The sequence below is a fragment of the Spea bombifrons genome, chromosome 3 (genome assembly GCF_027358695.1).
Source record: "Spea bombifrons isolate aSpeBom1 chromosome 3, aSpeBom1.2.pri, whole genome shotgun sequence".
Lineage (NCBI taxonomy): Eukaryota > Metazoa > Chordata > Amphibia > Anura > Pelobatidae > Spea > Spea bombifrons.
In genome coordinates, this window is record NC_071089.1 from 118,104,683 (window position 1) to 118,122,745 (window position 18,063).

The window sequence follows — 18,063 nt, forward strand, 5'->3', positions numbered from 1 at the left end:
TCACTGCTTCCACTTTGCCCAAACTCACCTGATTTTCCCTCGTTTCTCCCTGCAGCCGCCGCTCAACGCTCAGATGTTGGCCCAGCGGCAGCGTGAGCTGTACAGCCAGCACCACCGGCAGAGGCAGCTCATGCAGCAAAGAGCCCTCCTGATGAGGCAGCAGGGTTTCGGGAACCTCCAACCCTCGGCTGGCCTGCCTGTCACGATGGGGAGCTCCCGGATACCCCAGGCCCCCCCGCAGCAATTCCCCTATCCCCACAGCTACGGTACGAACCCCGGCAACCCACCCCCGTCCACCAGCCCTTTCTCGCAGTTGGCGACGACCCCTGAAGCTACGTTGCCGAACCGCAGCAGCACGGGTGGCGTTGGCGGCATGGTGAACAGGGGCATGATGGGAAATGTCGGAGGACAGTTTGGCTCTGGAATGAATCCTCAGATGCAGCAAAACATTTTCCAGTATTCAACGACAGGTATGCGGAGCTAATGACATAACCTCTCTGCTAATTCGATCATTCCAGGAGAATTTGCACCGTTTTTATTACTAGCATCGGTAAAAATACGCTTGCATAAATATCGCAGTCTTAATCACCCAGTCAGACTCTCTGATTAATGAATGTCTATGAATAATTACAATGTATCATAACGTGAAATAAAGTTAATACTTACGTTGTATAAAAAAAAAAGGTATTTAAGATTTCTGGCATTAATTCACCAAATGCTGAGTTTTTCAGATAAATTCTCTCGTATACAATAGAGTTCTAGTCTGTGGAACTTGTGATATTACCTGGTAGGAACAATGAGAGGACCAAACAAATCTCGTTTCTTTTGCCCGCAGGTATCGGCCAGCAGGGGGATCCTACGTTTGCACCTTCTTTGAGCCCAACCAGCCCCCTGATGTCCCCTCGCATCACCCCATCTCAGAGTCCCATGCTCCAGCAGGCACCGTCTACCCCCGGGTACCAGTCTCCGGACCTCAAGACCTGGCAGGGAAACACCATGGGCAGCTCGAGGTGCGCATCCGACCGAGACATGGACCTTACGGTGTTAATAGAACGGAGGTGGGGGGGTTCTCTCTGAGAAGATGACCAATGGCAATGGCCGTCTCTTGCAGAGAACCTTTTATTATAGTTATTATTATTGTGGTTGAATATTTTTAGTTGACTGCTCCGGTGCAATAACGAGAGGTTATAAGGAGATGTAACGCAGACGTTGCGTAATGATATATTACCGTTGGTAGAACACTGGTAACAGAGATGTTCCGAGGGGTGGCTCCTGGGTTGGTGCCCACTGATGCCGACTGATGGCCGCTCTGGGCCAGTACGCATCTCCTGGTTCTGAGACGTAGATATCGGGTGAACGTCTCTTAAGGAGCAGATACTGTCCGATGTTACAAGATCCAGCCCTTGCTGGGTTCCGCCGTAGTCAGCGGTGCGGCCGAGCAGAGGACCGGCTTCCTTGGGAGTGTTTTTGGCAACGATGTAACTCATTAGATCTCTAAAGCCGTCTCTGTCCGTCCGCAGTGTGTTCGGGCCGGGGGCTCAGACGCAGCCCGCTCCCGGCCAGCAGGGAATGTACAACAACATGAGCATCACGGTGTCCATGGGAGGCGGAAACGCCGGGGTCCAGAACGTCAACCAAATGGGCGGACAAATGCAGATGGGCTCCCTGCCCATGCAAACCATGAATTCTCTGTGCACAGACCAGGTCAGTAAATCCAACGACGCGGCAGAGCTGCACAAATACCCCCAAAAAGGGGGGGGGGGTCCACGCGGTACAATACAAAAGTTACTGATTATCCAGAAAAAAATATGGATTAAAAGGGAGCCGGATAAACATGGACTATTGTTTAAAACATAAATTATTGTTTTTTTTTGTTGTTTTTCAGCAGATCAATGACCCGGCCCTGAGACCCTCCGCGCTGTACTGCAACCAGCTCTCCTCCGCAGACCTGCTGAAAACGGAGGCAGAGACGGGCCAGGTAAATGAGACTCTTGGCTTGGAGGGGAACGCCTCGGCTACGCTCTTTCCCCCCGTCTAGGCAAGTGCCCCTCTCTACAGCCGTCTTTTGAGCGATAGCGTTGCGTAGGAACGGGTCTGCCGGATTTCTTTATTTTTAATGACCGTGCATGCCTTCCCAAACCCACTCTCGCCCGCCCCGTTTCTCAGTGACCCCTAGGAGCAGAGGGGCCGTGGAGCAATTTATAACCTTTAAAATACATTGGGGTACTTGTTCCTTGTTGTCTTGTTCCTTGGACCATACAAAGGACCACCTTGAAGGTCCTGGGGGCCGACTGAGCAGAGACTGCCAAAGAGCACCAATTGGCCGCATGCATCTTTTCCGAGAGCATATAACAGACCCCCCTGTTGGTTAGTTAACCCTGAGGGGGGCTACCAGCATGATCTCATGACCTTTCTAGCTGCCCCTGGGACACCCTACATAAATCTTAAGCTAAATCTTTAAGCGATTAGAAACGCGATGATGTCAGATTAGAGTTCTATGACGTTCTAGATATCGCATGCTGCCCCTTTCCCCGCGGTCGTATCAATTCCTCCCTTTTCTCAGCAGGTGCAGCAGGTCCAGGTGTTTGCGGATGTCCAGTGCACCGTGAATCTGGTGGGAGGAGACCCTTACATGAACCCGACGGGGTCCATCTCGTCACAGAAGACCACCGGTCCTCAGACGCCGCAGTCTCAGCAGAAGAGCCTCTTGCAGCAGCTGCTCACCGAATGACCTCTCGTGATCAGCCGTCTGATGATGGCGCGATGGAAAACGGAACCGAGCTATAGAATTATATATACTCGCCTATATATATATATATTCTATATCAACTTTGCTGAGATCTTCGACATCTCAAACTGCAGCCATCCTTTTCGGGTCGAAATACCGCGGGGCAAAAAAAAACAAAAATAATAAGGTTTGTGGAATCTTTGACGTTTCCCCCGCGGATACTTTGTTTCTTCTTCGCGTTTCTCCCCGTCCCCTTCGGATCGCGCTTGGACAGCGTCGGACGTTCAGAGAGAGAGCTGCGGGGCTGGACAATCGGACCTTCCGGTCCCCTTTTCGAGCCAAATGACAGATGATACTTATTTTTGTACGCAGTCGCTGTTATGACACTGAAAGGAACTGAGGGGGGTTTTTTTTGGGGGGGTCTTTTTCGCGCCCATGGAGAAGGTCTCAGTTTCAGCTGGTTCTGTCACTGATACGGAACCTGGAAGAGGGAGGAGGGGGGTTTCTGGGCGATTTACGGGTGGCGGAGATGGGGGGGGGACTAAAGTATATATATAAATATAAATATCGAGGTAAAGCGCATCTTTGTTGAAGCTGAAGTGCATTTGTAGAGCTATTTCTGGCTTGTATGTACAATCATGGTCTTTTTTTCCTGTGGGGGGGGGAGCCTGCTACGCGTGTATTTTAGGGCCTGTTTTTTTAACCCCTTCGCTGCTGGCGCAGAATGTGGGGGCAGCCCGCGATATTTTCACGAAGTTGATGAGTTTCTCGGAAAAAACTAAACAAAAAAACAAACAAAAAAAAAATGAACATTTTTCTTGACAACGGGGGGGGGGGGGAATTGAAATAAGCGAATCATTGGATTTTTTTTTTTCCTTTCCGTGGAGTCGGTGGGATCTGTCTGGCTTTCTAACAATACCAAAGGTAGGGTTCTCCCTTTCACGATGTAAAACATGCGCGCTCCTGTGTCCTACATGGCCCGCTCAGGGCCGCATCGGTAACTACACTACATCGGTATCTACACCTTTTGTTTTTTCCAGCGGCCCTGGATACTCGGGCTCTGCATCGAGGGCTCATCGGGCTTCGGACTCCTAATTTACCCCCTTTAATATTTAGCTGTAGCAGATCCGGAACCGCAGAGCCACGTCGGGGGTTTATTCACTAAAGCGGCCGTTTGCAGGGGATTCGTCTTCTTGGCAATGCCGTTGCTAATTTTCAAACGCTGTCACGTGACATCATCACGCTAAAGGGGGGGCAATTCCAACAAAAAATTATACTTTTTATTTATTTCTGGGGTGTTTTCAAGCGTTCTGCTGCAGCAATGTAAAGATTTTCTATGCTCTGTGTCATTTTGACGTATAGAATGATTGCTTAACCCCCTTGGATGCATGGCAAAAGGGGGATTATGTTGCCCCCCCATCAAAAAAAAACGCGCGCACGCATTTCTGTACGAAGCATCGAGTTTCTACGCTGTTTTACCCTGCAGAAAATATTGCACTTTAATTATTAACCCCTTAAATTTCAAGCTCTTATAACGACAGGGTAAAACGCGGGCATGTCTCACGCACGGACAATTCAAAGATGAGGAATCAACAGGCATCGGGGGGGGTTCTGTCGACTTGGGTGGAAATTACCGTACATTTTTGGAAGTTTTTAAAAAATAAAAACTTTTTAAAAAAAAAATGCACTTCTACATTAAGCTCTACCTATTGGATGGCTGATTAACCCTTTGAAAGCTGATATTTCCAATGCCTTGCTATGCAATTTGCCCTTGAGGCATGAATTTTTTAAAATTAAGTTAAAATTGCTTTTTTTGTTTTGTTTATTAATTCCCCAAGTCAACAGACCCCAGCCAGTTTAATGCCCCCTACTGACCCCCTACCATAAAAATCCCTACATAGGTCCTTTTTTGGTTACCGCGGAGGAGACGAGGCGTCCAACATCTACCCCGAACACTAACTTTGTGTACATACATACCGTGTACCCGCCACCGAGCACTCTGGGTATATAGTATATATATATATACTACATATGTATATACTATATATGTATATAGTATATCGCAAGCGGCTTTCAGATGTCTAGTCTAAGAGAAGTACTCGCTTTCACCTGCTGCTAGGATCTTCTAACCCTCCAAACTCGCCATTACTAAGTCCGTAACAATGTAACTTATACTCAGGATTTTCCTACTGCCTGTAGCCTGCAGCGGTATCATGCAACAGGAATTTGTACTTTTTTTATTATTATTATTATTTTATGTACATTGAAGGATTTTTTTTTTTTTATTAGTTTAATTTTTCTGGGAGGGGCAATTTTATTTTATTTTTTTATAGTCATTTCATATGCATTGTTTTTATTGTATTTAGGTTCTTCACAGGCACTGCCTTCCCATCTTCCTTTTTCTGCTGCTCATTCCAGGTCATTAACTTCATTACCTCGACTTTCGACCCAACTTTTTTTTTTATTTTTTTTTTTAAATGCCGAAGGAGCATCCGACGCGTTTCACGTCCCCCAAAAATAAAAAAATAAATTAAAAAAAATTAAAAAAAAGAAAACTGTACTGCTCTGTCTCTGGAAACAAAGTGGGACTCCTAATGACCGGATATCAGAGCACGGCTAAAATAAAATTAATTAAAAAAATATATATAGCGATATATATTAGTATATACATTCAAACTTGTTGCAAAAAAAAACATCCTTCTATGTAACAGGACGTTGCAAAATAAATGCATTTAAATGTTCTCTTTTATGGAACAGAGAATTTTTCAAATCTATTTGGTGATTTTCTGCAAAATTCAGGGGTTTTTTTTTGCACTTTTTTTTTTTTTTTTCTACTATATCCATTTTTTTGGATACTTAACTGCTGTCTTCGCTGTTTTAGTAACCTTTACGCAGCCACGGAGTATTGCCACCCGTAGCGTAAACACCTCTTAGTAGAAAAGGCAGTGCCTCTGAATCAGGCTTAAGTAACTGAATTTAGTTGTTTTTTTGCTGCTGTTGCAGGTATAAAACTAGCTGTATATAAAGATCAAAAATACAACAGATTTTTTTTTTCTTTTTTTTTTTTTTACGTGGTGGGTGTTTTCCTGCTTTGATCCAAAACCTGACTTCTGAAACTTGTAAAATAACCAGCATGTCAAAAATACTGATTTTTAATTTTTTTTTATTATTATTATTATTTTGCTCCAGAAAGGGCCTCGTGCCTAAATCCTACTGGTAAAAAAAAAATAAATAAAAAAAATACTGGGCCCCGTAACTTTTAGCGTTTTAGTAACTTGCTAAACAAATGTATTCTTACGTTTTGGAACGAGAGTCTTTAGCCAGCTGCTTTTCTTAATATATATATATATAAAAAGGTCTGAAAATAGGTGATAAAATTTTATAAGCTAATTATTTCCAAAAAAAATTTAAAAAAAAACAAAAAAAAAATCCTGTGATTTTTTTAATAACCCCCATCCTAATTATGAAACAAAAAAAATAGTAATTTAGCAGTTTTAGGGTAAATATTTGTGCCCTTCAAAAACTTTGGGGGGGAAACAATTTGGGAAAAAAATATTTTGTTTTCATAAAATGCTGGCTATTGATCAAATGGATGATTTAAATAATTTATTGTAAAAAGACAACTGATTTTGCTTTTAATTTCTTAAGAAAAACTTGCATAGCAAAAAACATTTTTGTTTTTGGCTTCTATTTTCTCTACTTCTTCTTTGTAGGGGGAAAAAGGAAAGAATGTACTTTTAAGATGGCGGAATGATTAAAAAAACAAAAATTAAAAAAAAAAAACAAAAAAAAACCTTAACACCTAACAAATATTTCCAGTGTGGTTAAAAGAGCGATTTTATATTTTGTTTTATTTTATTATTTTATTTTTTATTTTTTTTTAGTTGCTCTGAAAACGTTCATTTGTTAAGGTAATGATACATTTAAGAGAGAAAAGAATGTAAAATGATTTATGAACCCATCTGACCTTTAGAGATGTCGGGGGGGCATATTGCTTACCTGACCTCAGGTGTGCAGGTGGGGCTTTGCCCTCTTTGTTACCGGAGATGTACCGCGAAGATGCCTCCGGCGGCAAGGGGGGGGGGGTTGAGGTGGCTGAATAATATGGCTTTTGCTGTTATATTATTGGCTTTGTTCAATGTTTAATTATTCTGTTTATTGTAAATAAAGTCATTTAAAATCCTGATTTATTTAATTGCTGGGATTATTACGGGGGGGGGGGTTACTCTCCCTGATACCCCTTCTATGAAAGAATACAGAAACATGGGACAGCAGATAAGAACCTCAATCGGTCCTTGGTCGGCCCCATAGCTTTATGTCTTATCCCGTTCATGTTCAAATTCCCTCAATGTATTACCGTCTACCACTTCTGCTGGGAGGCTGTTCCACTTAGTATACAGTAAAGTTAAACATAGAAGATACATTTTGTTGTCTAAGTGAATTGCAAGCCTTTGAGATTAATTTGGTCCCTTCTGGCTTATTAGATGAGAAATTGTAGAAGTTCTGTTTCTCAGCGAGTGATGGGAGTGATAAAGGGCCATTGGGACGCAGGAGTGATGGGAGTGATAAAGGGCCATTGGGACACAGGAGTGATGGGAGTGATAAAGGGCCATTGGAACACAGGAGTGATGGGAGTGATAAAGGGCCATTGGGACACAGGAGTGATGGGAGTGATAAAGGTCCATTGGAGCACAGGAGTGATGGGAGTGATAAAGGGCCATTGGAATTCAGGAGTGATGGGAGTGATAAAGGGCCATTGGGACACAGGAGTGATGGGAGTGATAAAGGGCCATTGGAACACAGGAGTGATGGGAGTGATAAAGGGCCATTGGAACACAGGAGTGATGGGAGTGATAAAGGGCCTCTGTACGCCTATGAAGAGATTCCATTAAAAATCAGCCATTTCCAGCGACAATATCAGGGAGGCAGACTGGCATATAGGTTGTTAAAAGGAATATCTGGTGGCATATAAGGGGGGTGTAAGGCATGACTGGGGGCAGGTTCGCAAATAAAAGGAAATAAATACAAAAAATCATAGTTTTCATTAAATATAAAAAAAAATAGTTTACATGTAAATGAACTTTTACTGGTAAAACTTTTTTCCTTTAGGGTCGTCTTATATTCCGGCTTTTTCTTTTTTTTTTTTTTTTCCTAAATTAATATTCACATTTTGGGAGGTAGTTTTATAATTGAGCAAATACAGTGTATATATCATAGTGTGTATACACACTCACTGGCCACTTTGTTAGGATACACCTGTTCAATTGCTTGTTAACACAAATAGCTAATCAGCCAATCACACGGCAGCAACTCAATGCATTGATGGATGTAGACGCGGTCCAGACGACCGAGCATCAGAATGGGGGAGAAAGGGGATTTCAGTGACTCTGAACGCGGCATGGTGGTTGTTGGTGCCGGACGGGCTTTCAGAAACTGCTGATCTGCTGGGATTTTCACCCAAACCATCTCTAGGGTTTACAGAGGATGGTCTGCAAAAGACAAAATATCCAGGGAGCGGCGGCTGTGTGACGGAAATGCCTTGTTGGTGTCAGAGGACAGAGGAGAGAACGGGCAGACTGGTTGGAGGTGACAGAAAGGTAACAGTAACTGAAATAACCGCTCGTTACACCCAAGGCCTGCAGAATCCCCTCTCTGAACGCACAACACGCAGAACCTTGAAGCAGATGGGCTACAGCAGCAGAGACCCCACCGGGTGCCGCTCCTGTCAGCTGAGAACAGAAACTGAGGCTACAATTCACACAGAATCACCAAAATTGGACAATGAAAGACGGGAAGAACGTTGCCGGGTCTGATTCGGGGGCCCTTTCTTTATTTATTATTTGGAATGGCATTTGGGGGGCTTCCCAAAAAGGGGAGAGGTCTCTGACACCTTCTGGATTCACCTTTCATTATAGAAATGTAAAAGAAAATGGACAGTCAAAGAGGTGCAGCAGCAGCAGTAGTTGTAGTGATAGTAGCAGCAGTAGTAGTAGTAGTAGCAGCAGGGCACTGTGCAGGCAGACACTGGCACATCATCATGCAGCCCCATGGAGCAGGACTGAATTTCCCCATTATATATTATACAGATTATATGGTCACCAATATTTATTTATCAATGAAGAATAATAGATGATAGAAGGATTGACTTATCCACCGATTGCAGATTTGGCCGGCGGCAGAATTGGTCAGCTGCCTTAATCAACTAAACTCTACTCAGGAACACGTTTTCTGCACTAAAATAAACTATTCATTAACGTGCAGCATTGTATACGAGTAACGAGCATCAATCTCAGCCTCTGCTAAGCTGTCACTGACACTGCAACTCCCATCAGTCTGTTATGGCATCCACACACTTGTATATCTAATGCTTGTCCCCTTGTAAATGCTGATTGGCCAGAGTGAAAAAAGGAAAAACTCCCACAGGTTGTTGGAACCGTCAATCACAGCGATAACCATTAATGAGTGCTACCCCCAACCCCCCCTCCCTGAATTCCTAGCTGGGCTCACGGCCGGGCCTTTTCATGCAAATATTTCTTCACTTTCCCATGATCCCTCAGTGCATAGTGTATCAGAATCCCGCCGTCAGCCCGAGCAGGAAGTTGGAAGCCGCTTCCTGTTCTCTCCCCGCGTTGTTTTAGCGGGCGGCGCGAGCCTCTAGCACTAGAGATTGTTTCCGGCCGCACAGGACTCTTTGGGCTGGGATCTGCGGAATCTGATGGCGCTAAATAAATCAATAAAAAAATAACGACCTCGCTGCTCGCGGAAAACGATCAGTGGAATAATGCACCATGTGACCCAGGAGTGAGTGCGGCATTGGCCAAAACGGTGAAGGCTGCGGACAGGTAATACTCACCTTTAACCAGCCTGGTTTTCAGCGCCACCACCAGAGGGAGCCGTTTTATCATGGATTCCTCTGAAAAAACTCTTCCAACCATAAAAAATCTGATTATTTTGTTACTAGAAAACCGCAAGACTGATTCGTGGTAATTATATTTATTACGCCAAAGGTCTTGCAATCAATGGGGTTAATTGAAGACGAGGTCAGAGTTAACCCCTTCAGTATTTCTTTATTATTATTTTGATCTGAAGTCCCTCCAGTCCGCACAAAGCTCCACACTGCCCTTTAATGACACCCCAACATGATGGCCTGGCGGCGGTAGGTAACGGGGGAGTCATGCCGTGAGCAGTCACCGGTAACTAAGTAACGCTTCGTCTGTTTAAACGCCAAGTCGGCACTTCTGTAGTTACAGCCAAGCAACGAGGCGCACCGACCACCAGCAGTGTACATCACCTCACCTCACGCAGGGAGAAGCACCTGAGCGCAAGGCTGGCGAAAACATCCCCTCTACAAGCTCCAAACGGTAATCAGGGATGAGTGAGCGGCGAGCCTCGCCTGGATTTACAGCAGAGACAAACTGGATAAAATAAACACATTCTTTGAAGGAAGTCCTGTTATTTCGGAAGCGGAGCACGAAGGGGCCGGTCCTCGCCGTCGGATTATTTCTCCGCCGTCACTTGAGCAGTTTGAGTCTCCGCAGGTACGGCTGCACCTGCTCCTTGGGGTACGGCCGCAGGGCGATGCAGGTGGGGATATTTTCAGGCTGTTCCACCCACGCTTTGTGATCGATGTTCTCCTTCTTCAAAGTCTCCGCCAGGCTGGTTAGAGTCACCTCGTCGGGTACCTGGGAGGAACCAAAAAAAAAAAAGGGTCACCGTTTGGGGTCTTTAACAATAAAACATCAAAACGATCGGATCTCATGTTAAAAGGACACAAAAGCATCAACTTTAACACCAGGGACAGCAACAAATCTCCTTTCATCAAAGTTTTGTTGAAGGATTGGAAAAGAAACAGAAGAACGGACCCATTCAGCGTCTACCGCTTCTGCTGGGAGGCTGTTCCATTTACCTACCACCTGCTTAGTGAAGTAAAACATTACAAACACAATGGAACACAGGAGTGATGGGAGTGATAAGGGGCCACTGTAACGCAGCAGTGATGGGAGTGATAAAGGGCCATTGGAACACAGGAGTGATTGGGAGTGATAAAGGGCCATTGGAACACAGGAGTGATGGGAGTGATAAAGGGCCATTGGAACACAGGAGTGATGGGAGTGATAAAGGGCCATTGGAACACAGGAGTGATGGGAGTGATAAAGGGCCGTTGGCACACAGGAGTGATGGGAGTGATAAAGGGCCATTGGAACACAGGAGTGATGGGAGTGATAAAGGGCCATTGGCACACAGGAGTGATGGGAGTGATAAAGGGCCATTGGGACACGGGAGTGATGGGAGTGATAAAGGCCTCTGTACGCCTAAAGAGATTCCATTAGAAGCCGTTTTTCCAGCTACAATAGTCATTTGTGTTTAATTTCAGACAATATGCGTAAATTATTATAGAAAGAAGAATTTAAACAATTTCTCACACTATTACCGGTAACATATTTCCAAAATCCCCTCTTTTCGGGATTACATGCAGGGGTTATATTTGGAGGGATGCTGGATCAAAGTACTAAATTTGGTGCAGTCACCATGGAAACCAATGAAATGTCCGACCTCATTGCTCCACGCTGAGCATTGTGCCCCAAATTGTTTCTGTGAATACACTGTCCCTCCTCGGAGTTATTCGGGGGTAAAGGTTTGCATTAGTCTCCGTATCTGGGGCTGCAGGCCTCACCTCCAGCACTACTTTATGCATGTGCTCCAGATCCTGCAGGTAAGCCTGGGTCTGCGGGTGCTCATAGTACAGGTGAATGGCAGCAGTAGCTGCATGGCTGGCCTGAGCCACAAGGGCCCCCAGGGGCCATCCCAGCGCAGCCTGCAGGTCCCTGCGGAGTACTATGTACTGCACCAGCCCCGACATCTCACAGAAGCCGCTGTTTGCCGGTGTCACTAGTAATAAAGTTGCATTTGCGTTAGCTGTGTATGTGTCCTGACGTAGCGTGACGTCAAGCCGCTGAGGCACCGCGCGCCAAACGCCCAACCTTCACAGAAATCACCAATCATCGCTCACATAAATATTGTGCTACTAGGGGGAGGCGTGGAACGCATGCTTAGCTGACAAGAATGTTCCGGGCCTCTGATTGGCTACAAATACTTAGCGCAAGCCAATCATATGAGAGATTCTGCGGGGGATGATTGTATTCCTTGTCACACAGCGCGGGGTAGCCGGGTTGGCGGGGAATTGGAAATGACACCCGGCGGCAAAAACTGAGGGCGGAGGCTGAGCGCGGTAAACAACGCCAGCGGGTGAGGGGGAGGGCTTTTTAATTGTAGACGCTCAGTATTCTTGGGGTTCTTCTGAAGAAGAGACCTCTGAGGTGTCGGGTGTTTCTTTGGCAATAGGGTAATGTGCATTAGTTCAGTATACAGCCCTACTTGTGCATGTTAAATAGACGTTGGCCCTCCTGAGGGGGTATAATCAGATCCTCCCCACGCATGCACAGGAAGAGCACCCATTGGGTTTAAGAATGGGCTGTGAAGGAGGGGATGCACTGCAGCTTCTCCTTAAAGGGGCACTCCAGCTGTCATATGTAGGCCCAACCCAAATATTCACTCGCCCCTTTAACGCCTTGCTATTTTCTGTGCTGCCAGTCAGCTCTAACTCTGCTTGTGCCAAAGTCACAGGGGCTTATAAGGAGACCCCTGTGTGCAGGCGGGGAAAGTGTTCCCATTGGTTTTAAAGGGAGTGCTTTCATGCCACTGATTGGCTGCTTCAGACAAGAGAAGCGAGGAGCTGTAGCTTCTCCCTAACGTGATTTTTTTTTTAACATATCTATCATTGGTGGAGCCGTCTGAGACGCTAGACTCTCCCTTTAACAGCCAGATAAACGGAACGTTATAACTGTAAGAACCATCGCCGTACCTGGGAATGCTCCGGCTTTGTCCGGGAGAAGCTCCAGTTCTCCTCCGGGATGTGGCGCTCCCTGCCCATTTCCCTTTTAATCGCGGTTGTTTCCCGAACAAAGCGTTTGTTTTAGTGGAAGTAGCCACGGTTTATATTGGAACGCTTCTGCCACCCCGGCACCGGCTTGGGGTATACACTCTCCTGCTCTCCGCCGGGTATCCGGATTCATCCCTCCTCCTACCCCACTGTAGCAGTTAACGGGAGTAATGGGCCACCAGACCATGGGCTGGGCTGGTGTCGTTCGCACTAAGGGAAAAAAAAGTTGTGACTGTTTTGTTTAATGCTTGGTTTTGTTTGTTTGACTCTTCTCATCCCGGAAGGTTCTGTGAAATAACTGCATGTGTTTGGGATTTGTCTAATTTTATTTATTTCACTTTGTTTATTTTAGGCCGGACATGCAATTGAAGTAACTGGGAAGGAATAAGTCATCGCGCCAGAACATGGAGGAAGCGAAGGCGCTATACAGAGAAGGTAAATGACTGATTGAATGTTTTTATTCACTTATTGACTCATTACAGATAAGACAGTTTTTATGACCCATATTTCCCTATAATCGCCGCTACAATAGATTGAACTAAAAAATGTAGGGTCTGGAGAGAGATGGGATGTAATTGCCATTAAGGCGCTATATCTATATCTATATCATGTGATATTTTAGGTGACTTTCCCGGCTCAAACACCACACTGAGCTGATGCTTTATGGTGATGCTAATGAAGTCCATCCCTCCATACACTTTTATTAGTCAGAGAGTCCAACTGGGTGAATAAGACTGAGCCATTCTATTGTTCCCCACAGGCAGTATGATAAGGAGTTGGGGTGTTTAGTATATTAGGTCTCGGATAACAGAGCAAGAATCATACAAACGGCTGATATGCAGCTGCCTGAAAACATTATATTATGGGGCAAAAACCTATAACTAGGGTAAAAGCACTTTTATACATGCCTTTAATAATGTTTTCACATCCCGGTTGTGTCTTGGTGTTTAAGGTCTTTGTGCGGTTTAATTAGTAGAGGTACAGGCTTCGCTGTATATGTTCTATAATGTGCACCAACATTGTTGCTGAAGGCAGCTGTCTCTTGTCGTTTGAGGTGTGATGTCCCACCTGGAGGAGCTGGAGAACCTGTCGCGTAACTTGTCTGTGAAACAGGAGCAAAGCAGACGCCATCGCGAGGAGGTGGAGAACATGAAGGAGAGGATCATCCAGCTGAGGAAGGAGAGGGACGAGATCAGGGCCAACGTGAAGCAGCAGGAAGCGGAGGTGAGAGCCGCTCCAGCCCTGACCTAGGAGACAAAGTGATCCAATTCATGCCCTCCTTCCATCACCCATGCATGGCACTTTAATTCTGATACCCCCCTCCCCACTAACTTTTCTCGGTTAGGAGTTGCTAGGATAGATTTCCCACTTAGTTTTTTGTTACTTTTTTCACTTCTCGAGAGCAATCAACACCCTCGGACTGCAAGATAACGGCTCATTGATTGTCCAAAACTAAAACTGCATCAGGATTGTAGTGCAGAGCTTGGCGTCATCTCTCTGCTCCCATAATATCCCGCGTACCTGGCCAGCCGTGGAACCCAGATAGGATCTCTTTGAAATCTTATCCGCTCAGCTCCTGATTGGCTTCTTTTTATCCTATCCAGTTCTTTCTTTATGTATGTATGTATAGTTTCTACATTTCGCTATAGCCCAAAATACAGATCCAACCTTGATACATCTCTGCAAATGTGTGACTGTGATATCTTAAGATAAGATAGATCTCCTGAAACCTGGTCTGTAAAGGAAAATATCTGTACGCAGATCCGTGCCTTCACCGCGCAGGAGCAGCCAGCGGAGGAGCACCACCCCGGAGCAGAAAGCACGCAGGACATCGACTTAGAGATAAGGCTGGAGGAAGTGAAAGGCATCCTCGGGGCGTTCTGGCTGACAGGTAATAAGCCCTTCCTGGTCATCTTTATCACCATGCGCGGACTTCCTAACGCAGAAACACGCTGTGAATCTGTGCCATCTAGAAACTAATAGCAACGGGGCGAAGCTGGCCATTGACGGTTGGACTCCGCACCCAAATTTACAGGCAGGGAAGCAATACTTTGACAAGAACATCTGCTCGTATTGATCAGCAGGGTAATTATAGGAAGGCATGCACAGAATACACATTACGGGGATGCTTGCGAGAGGGAATGTTTGTGCAGAGGATCCATACATTACGTTATACCAGGATAGTTGCCTGGAAGATTAAATGGACTTTCGCCATCTGTCGGAATAATGCAGCGCTGGCTTCCCGACCTGATGTCTGATCATCCCAGATAATAGAGCTGTCTCGGTTCATCTGGCACCCGGTTATCAGTTATAATGAATATTTACCCTGAAAATGCTTTTCTACATGCTAACCCTTACTTTCTGTTTTTTATTAATTTTATATATATAATGGGTTTTTTTTAAGGTATCAGTGGAAAGCTGACCAAGAAGGGTGTCTGCGTATGTTTAAGCACAGCCTTCGAAGGAAGCTACCTGGACTCGTATTACGTGGATTTGGTCTTGCAGCCGAATCCGAGAATCGAGCGCCATTCACTTCCCGCCTTTATCCCGCTCCAGCAGGTTGCGAAGACGCATTTACAAAGAGATCTCAAAAAATTCCTCTCGGTCTTGTTTGAGCATCTGAACGCTTATGCAGGCAGAAAATACCAGGCTGACCGGCTTCAGGTAACGTCTGGATACGAACAGTGAGGGTGATGAGTTTCTATAATGTTCGCAAGATCACAGAAGACTGAGTTAAATCCTCAAAAACCCCCGTGATCCGAGTCTCTCGCTCACACGGAGGCTGTAAGGAGGGATAGAATTGCTGTAATCGCTTGTTCTAATGAATACAACGTGCGATTTCCATTTTGAGTGAGACGAGCACCGTCTTGAATGTGGCAGGAACTGCTCATTCCCTTTATGGCCCACTGAGCCTCTGGTTTTGGGGGTGATGGGGAAGGGAGCTAATAGGTCCGTGTTTGAGAGCAGTGAGAGACCCCAGCAGACTTGCTCTAAGGCTTCTCTATGGTGGGCTGCCAGGTGCACATACTGCTAATGATCAGATTTTCTGATTTTAATGATCAGCTCTTGGGCCGACGCCTCTGTTCTGGTTGACCCCCGACCTTCCTCCTGTACCAATGTCTTTTTGTTTTGGATATCAGGCTCTTGAGAAGATTTTTGTCCCTGGGACCTTGCAGAGGAATTCTTTATGCACTTTGATCACCTTCGAATATAACGTTAAAGTGGAGGAGGCGACGGTTTGCTTCTGTGCGAAATTACTTTATGGCGACATCACTCGCACCCTTCCCACCGAAGCCACGGTCACTTGCAAAGGTACCCGCTGTCTGACCGCACTTTCCTTTTATCCAACCTGACTGCTTTATTGCCGGTCTTAAGAGGTCGCTGCGTGCGTATAAATGGATCTCCTAGCGCGCAGTGATTTATATGGGAAAAACTGCTTGGATATTTTTATTGGCCGTGCCATGCGGCACTTTATGCTACACGACGCACTCGCCTCACTTTCCATGAGTCCTGTGCCAGTTATCATACACGGTACTAAGATGTAAAAGATACCGAGGGAAGGTGAAGTGCATGCTGGGAATTGTTGGCTTTTATTTATTTATTTATTTTTTTTTTTCAGAAAAACTTAATATAGCTTGTTTTTTGGGAGTGTTGTCCTTGATTTGTCGGTCAGGAAAATTCTGTTTAATTATAGTTTTTCCTGGCTAGTTTCATCCTGCAAACGGTTCTCCTTAGCCTTGTTTTAATATCACTTTTACTAATAATCATCCTATGGAACCTTCATACCAAACCGGTTTGGTAAAGCGTCTACCAAATGTGCCTTGTGACCGTAGCATATCACACAACACTCGCATGCGCACACCACAAAACTTTGCCCTTAATGACAGTAACCAATCAGTGCCTGCTTTGGGGTCACCTGACAATGAAGCGTTCCCTAAAAAAATGTTTATTTTTTTTCCCTTCAGATCCTGCGCTAGCCATGCAAGATACCGCATCATCTCACTCTGCCATGTTCACCAAAAAGCCCCTTCATGTAGCTCTGGATTTTCTAAAGGCAGCCAACGAAAGCCTGGTCCATACAGACGCTTCTTTAATCGGATCACAATTGTTCTAATCGCTGCGTGAATAGCGGGGGTCCCGTCCACCCCCCAGGTTTTCACCTCTATCCTTTCCAATAAAGCGCTACATGTTATTGTAAAGGTCATATTATATGACATTGTTTTAAATCTGCGCGGGGCCGATATAAATAGCTCTCCCGGGACCTGTCACAGAAGAAGAGCTCGTCCTGTGAGACGGGGAGAGCGGAGATTTCATACACAGCAAAGGAAGGGATTCTTTACAGTGAGGGCAGTAAAGCTACGGAATCTGCTGCAGAGAGAGGGGGATCTATCGGATACACCGGATGCCTTCAAAAAGAGTAAAAGCAGAACATACAGGGGTACAAATAGTAGAATAAATATTAATGTTTTAGAGCTTCCTGATCCGAGGAGAAATCTCGTCGCATTTTAAGTCAAGAATGAATTTTATTTTTCCCCCTTAAGTGGCAAAATTATAAATATTTTTTTTTTATTTTTTTTTGGCTTCTTTTGGGTCAGAAGCTGGAGTTTTGGGAAACCTTTCAGTCTGTTGCTTAATATCCATTTTTATTTTCTGATACTCCCCCTTTAAACAATTTTTTTCGTCTCATTCAGAGCCAAGTAAGTTTGCAGCAAGAGTGCAGTTTATTAAAAGCAGATACCAAAATATGACAGCAGGAGATACCGGGATTCACGCTCAATGAATGTTTTCTTTGTTATTCCGTCGTCTTCAACATCTTCTCCTGTGATAAACTCCAAAATATCTCTAATTCTCACTCAGAAAATAAGTAGCCTTTGCACTGAATCTGTATATTTAAGCAAATGTTTCTCAGCGATTTTTCCAGTGTTAAAAAACCTTTTTGCAGAACATTCATAATAGAAAAAAAGGAAATATTAAATACCATAATTCTGTTTTCCAAACTAAAATGAAATAAAGAAGCATATGGGGAACAATGTTAATTTTTGTAAGATAGAAACATAGAACCTGCCGGCAGATCGGCCCCCATTCGGCCCCCGTCTAGTAGCCTGTTTCTGTAAAGACTCAAACCTTAATCAGTCATTGGTCTCGTCTTAGATTCAGGAGCCGTATGTCTGTCCCATGCATGTTTAATACCCTCACTGTATTACCCTCTACCGCTTTTACCGGGATGCTGTTCCGCTTATCTACTTCCCAATTTAATATGCAATGTGGTTTATTAGAGAAGGGAGTCTGGTTGAACTATACATTACACAGGGCACGCTGTTTAGTGTTTGCGTGCTTCTTTTGAATCTGTCACAGTGCTGAGGGTTTTTATTTAATGTTCGCACCCTGTAATGTA

General features: G+C 44.9%; 3 protein-coding genes across 5 annotated transcripts in view; 2 read left to right on the top strand and 1 right to left on the bottom strand.

Annotated features, from left to right (window-relative positions):
- NCOA1 (nuclear receptor coactivator 1) overlaps positions 1–2,919 on the top strand; it is a 66,587-nt gene extending 63,668 nt beyond the window's left edge. Inside the window, exons 17-21 of one of the 2 annotated variants that reach the window (XM_053459508.1) lie at positions 56–470; positions 836–1,010; positions 1,521–1,704; positions 1,886–1,978; positions 2,564–2,919. In XM_053459508.1, the coding sequence (XP_053315483.1) occupies positions 56–470; positions 836–1,010; positions 1,521–1,704; positions 1,886–1,978; positions 2,564–2,731 (1,035 nt within the window). In that variant the 3' untranslated portion in view covers positions 2,732–2,919. The remainder of the gene's footprint in view (positions 1–55; positions 471–835; positions 1,011–1,520; positions 1,705–1,885; positions 1,979–2,563) is intronic. The other variant, XM_053459509.1, reaches the window with a different exon arrangement.
- A 7,286-nt stretch (positions 2,920–10,205) lies between these two features.
- On the bottom strand, positions 10,206–11,637 carry PTRHD1 (peptidyl-tRNA hydrolase domain containing 1). Its single transcript, XM_053460609.1, has 2 exons — positions 11,403–11,637; positions 10,206–10,410 (listed from the first exon to the last, which is right to left on the bottom strand). The coding sequence occupies exons 1-2, from the start codon at positions 11,586–11,588 to the stop codon at positions 10,240–10,242; spliced, it is 357 nt and encodes a 118-aa protein (XP_053316584.1). The 5' UTR covers positions 11,589–11,637; the 3' UTR covers positions 10,206–10,239.
- Positions 11,638–11,886: 249 nt separating this feature from the next.
- CENPO (centromere protein O) lies at positions 11,887–16,867 on the top strand. Of its 2 annotated transcripts, none has more exons than XM_053459438.1 (7): positions 11,887–11,957; positions 13,021–13,103; positions 13,723–13,892; positions 14,430–14,559; positions 15,073–15,332; positions 15,809–15,980; positions 16,634–16,867. In XM_053459438.1, the coding sequence occupies exons 2-7, from the start codon at positions 13,073–13,075 to the stop codon at positions 16,780–16,782; spliced, it is 912 nt and encodes a 303-aa protein (XP_053315413.1). In that variant the 5' UTR covers positions 11,887–11,957; positions 13,021–13,072; the 3' UTR covers positions 16,783–16,867. The 2 variants fall into 2 exon arrangements, with proteins under 2 accessions (XP_053315413.1, XP_053315414.1); XM_053459439.1 differs by having other exon boundaries at positions 13,040–13,103.
- Positions 16,868–18,063: the final 1,196 nt, after the last annotated feature.

Bases quoted from the DNA above. Each gene is read 5' to 3' on its own strand.
- PTRHD1 (XM_053460609.1), bottom strand. From the start codon at position 11,588: ATGTCGGGGCTGGTGCAGTACATAGTACTCCGCAGGGACCTGCAGGCT. The intron at 10,411-11,402 runs GTGAGGCCTGCA...GGTTCCTCCCAG, and splicing joins TGCATAAAGTAGTGCTGGAG to GTACCCGACGAGGTGACTCT.
- CENPO (XM_053459438.1), top strand. From the start codon at position 13,073: ATGGAGGAAGCGAAGGCGCTATACAGAGAAG. The intron at 14,560-15,072 runs GTAATAAGCCCT...GTTTTTTTTAAG, and splicing joins CGGGGCGTTCTGGCTGACAG to GTATCAGTGGAAAGCTGACC. The intron at 15,981-16,633 runs GTACCCGCTGTC...TTTTCCCTTCAG, and splicing joins AGCCACGGTCACTTGCAAAG to ATCCTGCGCTAGCCATGCAA.